The 14354-nt window shown below is 53.8% G+C and overlaps 3 protein-coding genes across 3 annotated transcripts in view; 1 reads left to right on the forward strand and 2 right to left on the reverse strand.

The window, feature by feature from the left end:
- The window catches only part of LOC146421150 (uncharacterized), a 278146-nt gene that overhangs the window by 3951 nt on the left and 259841 nt on the right, over positions 1–14354 (forward strand). The gene's annotated exons all lie outside the window — the stretch shown is intronic.
- Positions 4041–14354, reverse strand: part of LOC146421151 (uncharacterized) — a 31739-nt gene continuing 21425 nt past the window's right edge. The window contains exon 4 of the mRNA XM_085047663.1: positions 4041–5374. Within this exon, the coding sequence (XP_084903789.1) occupies positions 4457–5374 (918 nt within the window). The 3' untranslated portion in view covers positions 4041–4456. The remainder of the gene's footprint in view (positions 5375–14354) is intronic.
- On the reverse strand, positions 6263–7711 carry LOC146421152 (uncharacterized). Its single transcript, XM_085047664.1, has 2 exons — positions 6516–7711; positions 6263–6398 (listed from the first exon to the last, which is right to left on the reverse strand). Exons 1-2 carry the CDS (start codon positions 7709–7711, stop codon positions 6263–6265), a joined length of 1332 nt encoding a protein of 443 aa, XP_084903790.1.

Genomic DNA, 14354 nt, shown 5'->3' on the forward strand with positions numbered 1-14354 from the left:
TTCTCCCTGGAGCAGTTCACCTTATCAGTTAGCTCCTTTAGTTCTAGTGATTTTCCTTTTGGACATGATCGAATTCAGTGACAAGCAATGCCACTGCCTAAAGCTTTTTAAAGAACTAATCACGTTTTCAGTAACCAATTGCTTCCTATTAAATTTTATTTTTCTCTGCACCGAGTCCAATGCAGGGTAGAGAGGCGACTAACAAATTAACTAAGGAAAGACAACACAATATTATCTTTACACTGGCCACCCAGGATAGGACTTTTCCCCTAAACTTTTCCTACAGCCTCCCAACAGAGGAAGCCTCATGACAAATAGCTAAGCTTGTACAGGGACAACACTATCCTCACAAGGCAGCAGCTTTATAATTGGCCTCGTGGCACCACCGGTGCCTGAGTGGGGATTGTAACCCCAGTTTAGGTGGTTATAAGCAGCTTGGGGTGTCCCACATCTGATGGACAGAGTGTCCCAACTTCCCCCAGCCCAAGCAGCCTTTGGCCACTCAGAGCTTTTCTCTCCAATGACTCCCCAGGTGCCAGGGAGACCCTCAGTGCCTGGAGCTCACCTCTGTCTAATCTCTGAAATTCTGTGCTTGGTGTGGGAATGACTAAAACTGCAAAATCTATAACAGTGAATTGTTCAATTTATTTAAAAACAATCCCATAAATAGGAAAAGCCCACCTCCTGGAACAGTTAAACAGGGAAATTCACCTGGAAGTTATTGGGAATCAATTTCTGTGAATTACCCAGACAAATTTGGAATCAGTATCTTTTGGTATTGGTGGACAAATTTTCTGAATGGCCAGAGGTCTTTCCCTGTCTCACCAATAAATCCAGGGAAGTGGTAAAAATTATGCTTAATCAATCATACCAAGATTTGGGGGCAACTTGGTTTGTCTTCAGAGAGAAGCCTTCATTTTGTAGCAGATGTGGTGCAACAGCTGAGCAAAACCCTGGGTATAAAAAGGGACTGACACAGCCCTTGGTGACCACAGGTGAGTGGGAAAGTGGAAAGGATGGATCAGAATTTGATGTGACGAATTAGTAAAAGGTACCAAGAAACTTCTGCAGAAAATCCAATTCCACAGGGAGCTTTAGTCAGCACTTTGACAAAAATCTGGGAACATGTGTGGGAAGGAAATAGCACCCAGGGCAAATGGAAAGGGATGGAAGGAGAATATTCCTTACAAAGGAATTCTTACAGATCAGAACGACACTGTTGAGAATTGTAATATCTCAAAACTGGACCTGGAAATCACCTCAGGAAATACCTATTGGCTGACAGATTGCACTGATACCCCTTGGGGATGTCAAATTCCAGAAGTATGGAATAGCCCTCAGACAGGACAGTGGGAATATATCCAGCCAGTTCAGTGGTGTCTGGACTGGGAAGGGAGCCCAGGCCTCCCAGAGGACCCCTTACAGGTGGGTATAAAATAGCCTGATTTAATAAGGCCAAGGCCAAAGGATCCCAGGGCAAAGGAAAAGTGGAATTGCATTTGGATAGACACTTGAACTGTTTGGAATCCTGAGGTACAGTGGCTCATGGCTGTGGCCCAGGCTCTGAGGGTGGGATGTGTCTGTAGAAATTATTCTGCCTTTCTTAATGACACCTGTTAGGTCTCACCTAACAAACAGTTCAGCTTGGCGAGACACAGACTGTCAGCAGGACATGGTGAAATCATTAGTTCACTCAGGATGGGTGGGAAGTGATGGAATTTGGGGCACACATTTGCCCTTGGGGGAATCAAGAGCACAATGGACACTTGGGGTTTTAAGGTTATGTCCCTTGTGGAAGGAATCACCCCTGGGAACCCAGCTGTGGGGAAAGGTTAAAGGGGATGAAACTTGGAAACATCCCAGTATGGAAACTGCAGTGGGATGGATTTTGGAATCCATCTTTACTCCTCAAAGATCTGCCTTTAGGAACAGACCAAACACACACCATTGGACTGCAAATGGGAACTTTAGTGAATGCAACTCAGTTGGGGTTTACTGAAATAAATGCACAATTGCAAGCCACAACTAAAATGACCTTACAGAACAAACTGGCATTAGATCTTTTGCTGTTACATGGAGTATGTGGATACTTGAATTGAAACAACAACACTTGTTGTGTGCACCTTCCAAATGTGATGCTGAATTGGATGATCAGGCAGAGAGGATAAAATTGGTTGCTGCATCCAGCAGGGAATTAAGGGGAGGATTAGAAAGTAACTGGTTAAATAAAATATTTAAAGGACTTGGATTTTCTCTGACTGCTTGGTTGGCCTTACTTTTGTAAAGTATAATTGGGATCACAGTAATAATTGTGATTATGATACTTGCTTTAAGCTGTGTGAAGAACACAACTGTGAATGCAACTGAGGAACTCACGGGATGTGAGTAAAAGAGCAGAGTGAGGCTTATGAAGGCTTGAAGGGAAGAGAAGCTTCCCAAGCCTCAAAGAGGGGGAATGTTGCCAGATGAAGAATCATTTGCACCTGCTGGGTTCATACAATGTTTATTCTCCAGAACCCCCTGGCCCCTGGAACCACACCATGCTTACTGTGTAGGAAGCAATCAGCCCAGGTGTGCCAACTTCTACCAGCTCACCAGGCAGTCAGGTACGGCTTTGGGGTCACCAACCACCAGGGACCACCAAAGAGAGCCCCAGGACAGAAGAACAGATGTGCAAAGGGTGGGGGGAAATATGGTAATGATTTTGGGGAAAGATTATCATATGTAAGTTTATTCTGGGACAATCACTGAATATATATGTAAAGTACAGGCTATAAACAGGACCTTTCCTGTGCTCAGCATGCACGGCTTTGGGAGGAGCTCTTCCATGTGCATCTGGCAGAATAAAGAATGCTGCTGCTTAATGCTGCATTGGGGTTAAGGAGGCTTTTATTTTACTGAATTTTTGGTGACACCTGTGTGGCTGTGTCATAGAACCACAGAGCAGCTGTGATGTCAGAAGGGGGCTGTGTGACATCACAGAATGGGTTGTGTGAGGACATCGAGCAGCTTCAACATCATAGAGTGAATGTGTGACATCACAGAGCAGGCTGTGACACAGAGGAGGCTGTGTGACATCACAGAGAGGTGTGACATCATAGGATGGTGATGGGACATGGTAGAGTGGGCTGTGATATCACAGAGCTGCCTGTGGGACATCACAGAGTAGGCTGTGACACTGCAGGGTGGTGCTGTGACATCACAGAATGGGTAGTGACAAAAGAGTGGGTTGTGACATCAAAGGGGGATGTGTGACATCACAGGGTGGCTGTGTGATGCAACAGGGGACTGGGTGAGGTCACTGGGAGGTTACTCCACCCTGCCCACCCTCACAGTTCCCCCACAGAAGTCCAACACTGCTGATGTGACCCCAAGCACTGTCCCACCTGCAGGATCTGCTTCCCATCAGCCTCTTCCTCCTGCAGCCCCAAGCCCAGGTTGGTGCTAAACAAAGGGCACTGGCTCAGGGTCATCCCCCGGCGGGGGCTGTGCACCCCCTCTGCCCCCTCCCCAAATTCCCTCCTGGGGGCAGCAGGAGCTGGGTCAGGAGCCCTGTGGGGAGGGAAAAGGGGGTGACACTGGGATGGGGGGTCACACATGCCTTGGGGGACACACATGACTCCTGTGGACACCCTTCACCTTCTCCTGCAGAGCCAGGAGGATGAACTCCAACATGGAGCCCCCAAACCCCAGCAGCACCTTGGGGGGTGGGGTATGGTGGCAGCTTTGGGAGTCTGGGTTTGTCATGACCACTCAAAAACCCCCTCCCAGCCCCACAGCCACTCCCAGGCTCCTCAAACCACTCAACAGCTCCTCCTAGGATGCTCCCAAACCACTCCCTGCAATATAAATGGGCCCAAGAGCCACCATAACCCCATTCCCATCTCCCCCTAAACCCACCCAAATTCTCTCCAAGCCACACAGCTCAGCCAGGACCCCAAACCTCTCTCACAGAGCATGCCAAACTCCCTCTCAGCACCACAAATGGATGAAAACAGCCTGGCCTGGGCTCAGAGCTCTGAACCCTGTGGGGACAAGGACTCATGGGGCAGCAGATTCCAGTGGCTGCTGCTCGAGAGATTGGACCCACGGCAAAGAAGTTTGCAGAGGACTGTCTCCAGTGGGAGGGACCCATGGCTAAGTAGACGACTCCTCTCCCTGAACAGCGGAAGAAATTTTGGTCATGGGCTGACCAAAAAAACCCATACCCTGCCTGCCACAACCCCCTGTGCTGTTGGTGGGAAAGAGGGAGGGGGGTGAGCAGAGAAACAGTGTCTTAAGAGCTTATTTTTAGTTCTCATTTGCCTCCCCTGACTCTGTTTAGGGTTAGGTTACCAATAAGTCACTGGCAGTGTGGGTGACCAGGGCTCTTCCCAGAGTGGGTCCTACAATGGGGCATGAATACGGAGCAGTGCATGAAGCTCTTCCCCCTCTCGGGGCACTCGCAGCGCTTCCCTTACCGGTGCATCCGTCGGTATCTGGTCAAGTGAGAGCTCCTGGAGAAGCTCTTCCCACACTCGGGACACTTGTAAGGCCTCTCCCCAGTGTGGATGCGCCGGTGGGTGACAAGGGTGGAGTTGAGCTTGAAGCCTTCCCCACAGTCAGGGCAGCGGAAGGGCCTCTCCTCTGTGTGAGTCCTCTCATGGAGGAGGAGAATGGAGCTGGTCTGAAACCTCTTCCCACACTCGGAACACTCATAGGGCCTCTCCCCTGTGTGGATCTTCTTGTGATGGTTCAGGGTGGAGCTCTGGCTGAAGCTCTTCCCACATTCCCCACATTCATAGGGTCTTTCCCCAGTGTGGCTCTTCTTGTGACGGATCAGGTGGGAGCTCGTGCTGAAGTTCTTCCCACATTCCCCACACTCATAGGGTCTCTCCCCAGTGTGGATCCGCTGGTGGGTGATGAGGGTGGAGTTGAGCTTGAAGCCCTTCCTGCACTCAGGGCAGCGGAAGGGCCTCTCCTCTGTGTGAATCCGCTGATGACTGAGGAGATGGGAGCTGGTCTGAAACCTCTTCCCACACTCAGAACACTCATAGGGTCTCTCCCCAGTGTGGATGCGCCGGTGCCTGATGAGGTGGGAGTTGCGATTGAAGCCCTTCTGGCACTCAGGGCAGTGGAAGGGCCTCTCCTCAGTGTGAATTTGCTGATGACTGAGGAGATTGGTGCTGGTGTGAAACCTCTTCCCACACTTGAAGCACTCATAGGGCTTCTCCCCAGTATGGATCCTCTTGTGACGGATCAGGGTGGAGCTCTGGCTGAAGCTCTTCTCACATTCCCCACACTCATAGGGCTTCTCCCCTGTGTGGATCCGATGGTGGACCATAAGCTGGGAGATCTTTCTGAAGCTCTTCCCACATTCCCCACACTCGTAGGGCTTCTTAGTCTCATGAAGCTTCTCAGGAATCTCCAGCTCTGAACTCTGTCTGAAGCTCTTGCCAACTTCCTGGCACAGGGTGGGTCTTTGCTCTTCAGAGCACCCTGGGCTGGGTTTGCAGCCCCTCCTTGTGCAGCATCTCTGGAGCTTTTCCTCCCGGTTGGATTCCTGGGTCATGGAGCTGCTCAAAATGGCCTCTTCCATGAGGTTCTGCCATAAGGACTTGTCTGCGGTGGTTTGGCGTTTCGAGGTTGCCCTCGTTGAGGGCAATAGTCCTCGGACGCTGCGGCTGTCCGGCTCCTTGAGGCAGGGGGAACCCGGCTAGCAGGTGGGTTTCCTCCCCAGGGTCGGCGGCTCGACCCTCGCTGCGGCCACCCGACGGCGGCTTACCCAATCCCAGGGTGCCCCGATTGGATTTGGGGGGACCCTTTGCAGGGTAAGGGAGCAGTCCAGGAAGGCAGGAGAATGAGGCGGCGATCCCCACGAAATAAACCAGTTCCAAGCGTGGAGGAGCAGCAACAGTCCTTTATTTAGGAGTGCAAGCGGGGAAGGAGCTGTTGTTGTCCTCGGGCAGAGGTCCGGCAGGGTCTGGGGTCCGAAGCCTCTGACCACGAGGGCAAGATGGCACCGAGGTGTTAAAGGGAGCCCCGGGGTTTCCTGGGGCGGGAATGCAGGGGCGGGGCCAATCAGGCCCGGGGAAACATGACAGGCAGCAGGGGGAGCAAACTAGAAGCAACAAGGGAGGGGAATACACCGAACCAATCAGGGGAGCACAGCAACAGAACAGGCTAGAAGCAGGGAGGCAACAGGGGCGGAGAGGGGAGGGGTACAGCAACTTTCAACCTATGAACTAACACAAAACTTTGTTGTGGGAGGAGGGAGGGCGGCTCAAGGCTCATCCTCGACTGAGCCCCAAGAAATCACATCCTCGGCGGCTCCGGCCTCCGCCACATTGACCTCGGTCAATGGGATCTCACAATGGGCGGCACCGGGCTGCCGCCCCTCCACACCTCCCCTATCTTTACTAAATAAAGAGGGAAATTGTTTAACTAAACAGCGCTTAAATAAAGCTAAAGAAGCAGCAATCAATAACAGGGCAACCAAAATAAGTAAGCAGTCTTTTAACAAAGAGACCCCCCACCCCGGCAGTCCAAGTCCATCCAGCGCCTGGTGGGCCCATCCTTTGACCGTTGATATGGTCGAGTTCACCGCCTTTTTGACTCCATCAACGGTGTCCTCAAACCAACGGCTGGACTCGAAGGTGATGTCCGAGAGCAGAGCATTCATGTCTTGCAACCGTTGGTGGATGGAGCGGCTTTTTGATGATAAGTTGAAACAGCACAGCCCTTCAAACTGTTGGCAACCGTGGCCATGTGCGAGGAGGAGAAAATCAATTGCCGCTCGATTTTGCAAAGTCGCTGCTTTAGTGACTTCCACATCGTGTAGGATACCTACAATGGCCTCTGAGGTTAACTGTGCCTGTCTCGCCACCCAACATTCGAGATTGCCTAACTCTCCAAGGGCCTTGGCTGCAGCAACCCAAGGCAGAAAGGCAGACACGGCAATACGTTTTCCTTTAGACCAATGGTAAATTTCAGTGCTGCAATCGTCAAAATTATAAGGTTTTGAAATCGAATTATTGGACCACTCTGGGAGGAGGGTCATGTTGGGTGTCGCCAGGGTCAGACGGCCAAAGGTGCAAGGTCCTCCTACGAGATGGGAGGGGATTCCCGTCCAGGCACGCTCCCCACAAACTAAGAAAATCCCCTTAGGGAGCCGAATTGGGTGAGAGAAAGCCAAATCCGGAGACGAAGGCGATTCTAGATGGGCAATTTGGGCGCACCAATTCTTTGCAATATAATTTTCGTTGCCTTGTCTCAGCCCCTGGTAAATTTCCTTGTTGTGTGCCTTACTTGGATCGTAGCCGAAGTGCACACAAAAGGGAGCTTTCAGCGAACCCAAAAGCTGAAGCTCTTGGGGCTCTCGGTCCATCGGCGCCAAACCCATGACCCACTTCCCCCAAAGGGCAAGAGGGTTCTGGATGGGCAGAGGGATCTTGATCAGCAAGTGGTCCCACACATACTCAAAGTGATCTGCATGCAATTGCTGGGTCGATTCCCATAATTCTACCAGGGGACGTGGGTAGTCTTCTACCTGGACTGGGACTCCCACTAAAGAAGACGAGAGCGGGTTTTGGACCACATCCGTCGACATGCAAAGATGATTGCTCCCCATCGCCTTGGCTAGGGTCACCCAGACGTTGGCAGCTGGCTGTCTCATGACCCACGCGCGACTTGGACTGCAGGTGATGGCAAGGAGCAGCAGGAGGCGTAGCATATTGGCAGGTCTGGCTCCTGCGGGGTGGGGAGCAAACATAAACAGATTAACGAAAGAAATCAGGTTGGGGATGGGAAAGGAAGGGGAAGAGGAAAGGCCATAGGGAAGTGGGGGAAGGAGAGTGGGAAGCTGGCTCAGGGATCTCCCGGACTAGACTGCAGCATGATGCGACCTTGCGGACTGGACGTGGACGCAGCCTCGGGGGAGATGATAGTGGCGAAGAGCTCTTCTTCTTTCGGCGCCATTGGGCTTCTGTCACGTCTTTCTTCACCGCCCGCGGTGAAAGAGGTCCTGCTTTCAAGAATGGCTTGACAAATTTCCCTGGGACCCACCTCGGCCCTTCCGGAGTGGAGACACAGCAATAGCCACGCCCCCAGATGACAAGCGGGAAGGGACCGATGATTTTGAGGGAGTCCGGTTCTCTAATCAGGACAAGAGGACGCTCCTTCAGCTTGGCTCGCGTGTGGTTGGCAAAGTGACGAACCACTGGGGGGTCTGGCTCTTTGTCAGAGCAGTTCAGAAAATTTAGAGTAAAAAGAGCCCTGGCGAGCCGATTTGCCGGGGTCTCTGTTTCAGGGCCCCCCTTTTGCTGAAGTAGCACCCTCTTGAGGGACTGGTGGGCTCTCTCCACCAGGGCCTGACCCGTTGCTGAGTGGGGGATCCCGGTGGTATGGGAAATTCCCCACTGGAGGAAAAACCTCTTCAGCGGCCCTGAGATGTAGCATGGGCCATTGTCCGTCTTAATTTCTCGGGGAATGCCCAGGACAGCAAAGGCCTGCAGGAAGTGCGAAATCGCATCCTTTGCTTTCTCACCCGAGTGCGCGGAGGCAAAAATCGCACCTGAAAAGGTGTCCACACTCACGTGCACGAACTTTTGGCGGCCGAAATCAGGAACATGGGTCACATCAGACTGCCAGAGTTCCCCACTGTTAAGCCCTCTGGGATTGATTCCTGATCCCATTGATGTTATGCCGAGAGGTTGACATTGGGGGCAGGTTGCCACAATGGCCTTGGCTTGGTCCTTAGTTATCTCGAACATCCGCATCAAGGCCTGGACATTTTGGTGAAAAAGTGCATGGCTCAACGATGCCTGCTGGAATCGGTCAGGCACGTTGGCAACATGCACTGGCGCAGCGAGCGCATCAGCTACTCTGTTCCCTTCCGTTATGGGACCCGGAAGGTCAGTGTGCGATCGTACATGCATGACGTAATAGGATTGATCACGCTGGGAAATGGCAATTTGAAGCCGCTTGATCAAATTATTAATTTGAGGGTTGGAGGAGCCGGACAGCCAACTGTCCTCGGCTCTGGAGACAATCCCCGCAACATAAGCCGAATCTGTAATTAGATTGAAGGGGCCGGGAAAGCGCTCGAACACCCTGACGACGGCTGCAAGCTCGGCCACCTGAGCGGACCCAGAAACCACTTCGACATTGCTTTCCCATCGCTCTGTCGAGGGGTTCCACCAGGCGATTGCCGATTTACCAGAGACGCCTGAGCCGTCAGTGAAGAATGTCACGGCGTCGAGGGGTTTCATACTTCGGACCCTACCACAAACAATTTTGAGTTCAGAAATTGAGAAGATTTTATGTTTTGGATACCAGGTAACCACCTGGCCGGGAAAAGACTCCAAAGCCATTTGCATCTCCTCACTTTTTTGGAATACAAATTCGAATGATTTAGAATCTGTTGGGGCATGGATGTACTTAAAATCGCACCCTGCCAGAACAGCTAGACGGGACCTCGCTCGTCTAACGAGCTGCGCCATTTTGTCCTGTGGCGTGACCAAAACTCTGGGGGACGACGCAGGCAGGAAAACCCACTCAATAATGAGGAGCTTCCACATGTCCTCTGTGTCTTCGTCATCCCATTGAAAGATGAGCCCAAACAAATGTGGCATTTTTCCCATTATGGCCAAATTAAATGGTAATTTGTGATCACATCGGTGAATGTGGCACATTTGCAGGCGGTTCTGTACCTTTACAATGGCTTGCCGTGCCTCCGGAGTGAGGGTCCTGGGACTGTTCAGGTCACGGTCTCCGCAGAGCAGGGAAAACAGGGGAGTCAAATCGTCCGTCGGTATGCCAATTAAAGGCCGAATCCAATTGATCGCTCCACACAGCTGATGGAGTTCCTGCAGGGTGGAAGGATTATCAATAATTTTAATTGGGAGAGGTCGGATGGTTCTCTCCTCTATCTTTGCACCAAGGTACCTCCACGGCGCTGTCACCTGCACTTTGTCGGGCTGAATCTCAAAGCCCATGCTTTCTAGAGCCCCCACGACCTTAGAAAGCACTGTCCTCAAGATGGAATCGGTGGGAGAACAGACCAATACATCATCCATATAATGGACGATGATTGACTCCGTTGCTGCCTCTCTCACCGGTGACAGAATGCGATCGACATACCACTGGCAGATGGTGGGGGAATTTTTCATCCCTTGGGGAAGCACCTTCCAGTGGTAGCGACGCATTGGGCGGTTCCTGTTGACAGAAGGAACAGAAAAGGCAAACCTGGGTGCGTCATCAGGATGTAGGGGGATCTGGAAGAAGCAGTCTTTAATGTCCACCACTGCTATCTTCCAGTCCCGCGGGAGCATTGAAGGGGAGGGTAAACCTGGTTGGAGGGGGCCCATGTCTTCAATGACTTCATTAATTTTCCTCAGGTCCTGAAGGAGCCTCCATTTCGTCCCTCCCGCCTTCTTGATCACAAAGACGGGGGAGTTCCACGGACTGGTAGAAGGCACGATGTGCCCCCTGTCCAGTTGCTCCTTCACGAGCTGTTCGAGCGCTCTTAATTTGTGGATGGGGAGGGGCCACTGTTCAACCCAGACAGGGGTGTTGGTTTTCCAATTCAGAGCCTGGGTTGGGCGCTCTGCAGCGGCCCCTAGCAAAAACCCTGGGTCGGTGCCAATTCGACCCGGGTGCCCCACTGAGACATGGTGTCCCTTCCCCACAGGTTAAACCCAGCATTGATAATAAATGGGCGCACGGTGGCAATGCGGCCCTCTGGCCCTTCAATACAAATGGGAGCTGAGCTTCGCTCCGCGGGAGTGTATCCTCCCACACCTCTGATTGACTCTGCCACAGGCTCCTTGGCCCACGCCGACGGCCAGTTAGATGAGGAAATGACCGTGACGTCTGCCCCGGTGTCCAACATGCCCGAAAGTTGGACGCGAGATCCCCCTTTCGGAAAAAGGCGGCAAGTGAGCATTGGTCTGTTGGATCCTACCGTTTCGGACCAGGTAACAAGCGGATGATCCGCGAAGGAAGCGTGGTGTGGAACGACTTTGACTCGTGCGATGACCTGTTCCTGCGAGAGATTAAGAGGGGGGTCGGCTACCAACACCTGAGCTGGAAAGAGTCCAGTCCGGTCCACTCTGACTAGAGAAGGGACGATGGAGAGTCCCTCGGGTCCTTCTTCTGCATCTGGAATAACACAGATAGAAGAATCAGGGAAGTCGCAATGCAAGTACAAAATGGAAAAGTCTAGTCCGGAGAGAGTTGAGTCCACTGCGACCCGAGCAGGATGGAAATCGCCAGGGTCGAGGCCGGCCGGTGCGCTGCAGCGTGAGGCCGGCATCTCACGCTGCGTGTTTAGTTTCCCTGGCCAGCAGGGAAGGAAGGTGGGAAGGGGGTAGGGTCACAAAGGGAAGAGGGGGGAGGGCGCTGGGCACGGGCAGGGGCAGGAGTATGGGAAAACTTAGAAATCTCCTCGATGGGAGTTGGGCAGTCAGCAGCATAATGGCCCCTCTTCCCGCAGCGGTTGCATGTCGTGTAGGGGCTGCAGGGACCACGGACGGCCAGCGCCTGGGAGTTGTTGGAGTTGAGAGCTTTGACGGCTGCAAGCCGCCGGCAGGCGCTGACCATCTGCGCGATGGTAGGGCGCGGGTCATGGGGCAGAGCGAGGATGATTTCCTTGCAAATCACATTGGCTCTGGTGATGGCGCCGTCCACTAGAAGTTGGTCTCTGATCTTGTGGTCCGGCACCTGGTGGTCGATTGCTGCTTTCAACCGATCGACGAATGTGACAAAGGATTCTTCGGGGCCCTGGAAAATTTCTAAGTATGGGACAGTTGGGGCATCCCCTGGAGGGATACCAAGAAGGACCCGTTCTGCAGCACCCGCCAGCGAGACCAGGATATCAACGGGGATTTCTCTAGCCTGCCGCTCAGGCTTAAAGTAATCCCCTTCGCCCACTAAAAGATCAAAGGTCGGGCCGTTCGGCGTACCGTGCCCAGGAAGCAGTGGCTCTAACTCCCGAATTTGTCGCTTCCACTCATCCTCCCATTCTTGGTATTCCACGGGAGTGAGTAGACACGACATTATTAATTTTATGTCGCTGGGGGTTAGAGGGACGCCGGTGAGAGTGGCGTGAAGCACTGCTTTAAAATAGGTAGAATCCCGACCAAATTCCTTTTGTGATTTGGCCAGGTCCTTGAGCACGGCACGGTCGAAGGGCTCGTACGCAGGGCGATTACCCGACCAGGAAATGCGGACAGGTGCTGCAAAGGGGGCCTGGAGGTCTTCCGGGCCCATATCAATTGGCTGCCCGTTCCGGACCGCACCGGAGGACTCACCCAAGATGGCCTCCTTCCGGTCAGGGACCGTGGGAGGACCATCCAAGATGGCGTCCTTCCGGTACAGACCGGAAGTGGAGCCGTGGGAACTCCGGAGACCCGCCTCCAGGGGGAGGGGACTTTGGAGGGGAGGGACACTGGGAGGGGTTACCGAAGAGGGTTCCGGGGAGGAGTCAAGGAAAAGGTGGGGCTGAGGTAGGGGAGGGGAAGTAGGAGGGGTTTGGAGAAAGGGGTTGGACGCGGGGGCGGAGAGATTCGAGGAGGGGGTGTGCCCGTATGACGGTGACGCGGTCGCCCAGGGGGAGGGGTTAGGGTAGGGTTCCGGTGGGGCAGCCGGAAAAGAAGCAGGTCGAGGCGGGAAAAGGGGAGAGGACGCCACGCGGCCGGCGCCATTTTGGCGCTTGCCACCCCCTTTTTGTGGCTCCTCAGGGACACTAAAATGGACGCGGCGGGTGCGGGGACTAGCAGGAAAGGCATTAGCTGGGGCAGAGGGTTCAGGACGGCAGGGGGAAGGGGTGCCGGAGAAGGGTCGCGCGCCTCCTTCTCCGACGGGGTTAGTAATGTCCGAGGGGGCGCCGGGGACCAGGTGGGAACCCCGGGTCCGTGGACCTTCTGGGCCGCCGCGGACATCACGCGAAGGACGGGGACTAGGGTTAGAGAGGGATCGGGAAGATGGGGAAGGGCTAGAGGGGGTGCCACCCGTTCTGTTGAGGGAGGGTCGGAAAGTTAAAAAGATTTGGGAAAGGAGCTCTAAAAATTTTGCGGCTCTCTTATCATTTAATGATTGGTAGTGGAAGACGAGAGCACGCACCCTACGCCAAAAGGCATAGGACAGGGCATCCTTGGGGGTTACATTAGGGATTTCGGCAAAAATAAAACGAACGAAACTCTTCAGGCGGGTGGACGAAAAAGTAAAATCCGCTAGGGTCAGGGAAGACTTAACATTAACATAAAATTCACGCTGGGGTCTTGTCAGCTTGCCCCCCATTTCTCCTCCCGAAAAATAGAGGGGCAACAGACAAACTGGTGCCCGGAGCCACCGAAGGAAAAAAATAAAATAAGAAGGTGAGCCCAGGGACCTCCCGTCCCCAGAAACCCCAACTCACCCGAACACAAAGCGGCGACTCCGGTTTTCGTGGCTCTGGAGGTGGAACAATGGAGCGAGGAGCACTCTCAGCAAGCTGAGGTGCTTCCACTCGCTGCAGCGGCGACGTCCCGACGGCTTCCTCCCTTTTTACCAAAAGGGGCAGGCAGGTCCGGAGGGTAGACGTTGGGCGCCACTTGCGGTGGTTTGGCGTTTCGAGGTTGCCCTCGTTGAGGGCAATAGTCCTCGGATGCTGCGGCTGTCCGGCTCCTTGAGGCAGGGGGAACCCGGCTAGCAGGTGGGTTTTTCCCCAGGGTCAGCGGCTCGACCCTCACTGCGGCCACCCGACGGCGGCTTACCCAATCCCAGGGTGCCCCGATTGGATTTGGGGGGACCCTTTGCAGGGTAAGGGAGCAGTCCAGGAAGGCAGGAGAATGAGGCGGCGATCCCCACGAAATAAACCAGTTCCAAGCGTGGAGGAGCAGCAACAGTCCTTTATTTAGGAGTGCAAGCGGGGAAGGAGCTGTTGTTGTCCTCGGGCAGAGGTCCGGCAGGGTCTGGGGTCCGAAGCCTCTGACCACGAGGGCAAGATGGCACCGAGGTGTTAAAGGGAGCCCCGGGGTTTCCTGGGGCGGGAATGCAGGGGCGGGGCCAATCAGGCCCGGGGAAACATGACAGGCAGCAGGGGGAGCAAACTAGAAGCAACAAGGGAGGGGAATACACCGAACCAATCAGGGGAGCACAGCAACAGAACAGGCTAGAAGCAGGGAGGCAACAGGGGCGGAGAGGGGAGGGGTACAGCAACTTTCAACCTATGAACTAACACAAAACTTTGTTGTGGGAGGAGGGAGGGCGGCCCAAGGCTCATCCTCGACTGAGCCCCAAGAAATCACATCCTCGGCGGCTCCGGCCTCCGCCACATTGACCTCGGTCAATGGGATCTCACAATGGGCGGCACCGGGCTGCCGCCCCTCCACAGA

This window comes from Lichenostomus cassidix, unplaced genomic scaffold (assembly GCF_008360975.1).
Source record: "Lichenostomus cassidix isolate B80296 unplaced genomic scaffold, HeHo_3.0 HiC_scaffold_43, whole genome shotgun sequence".
Lineage (NCBI taxonomy): Eukaryota > Metazoa > Chordata > Aves > Passeriformes > Meliphagidae > Lichenostomus > Lichenostomus cassidix.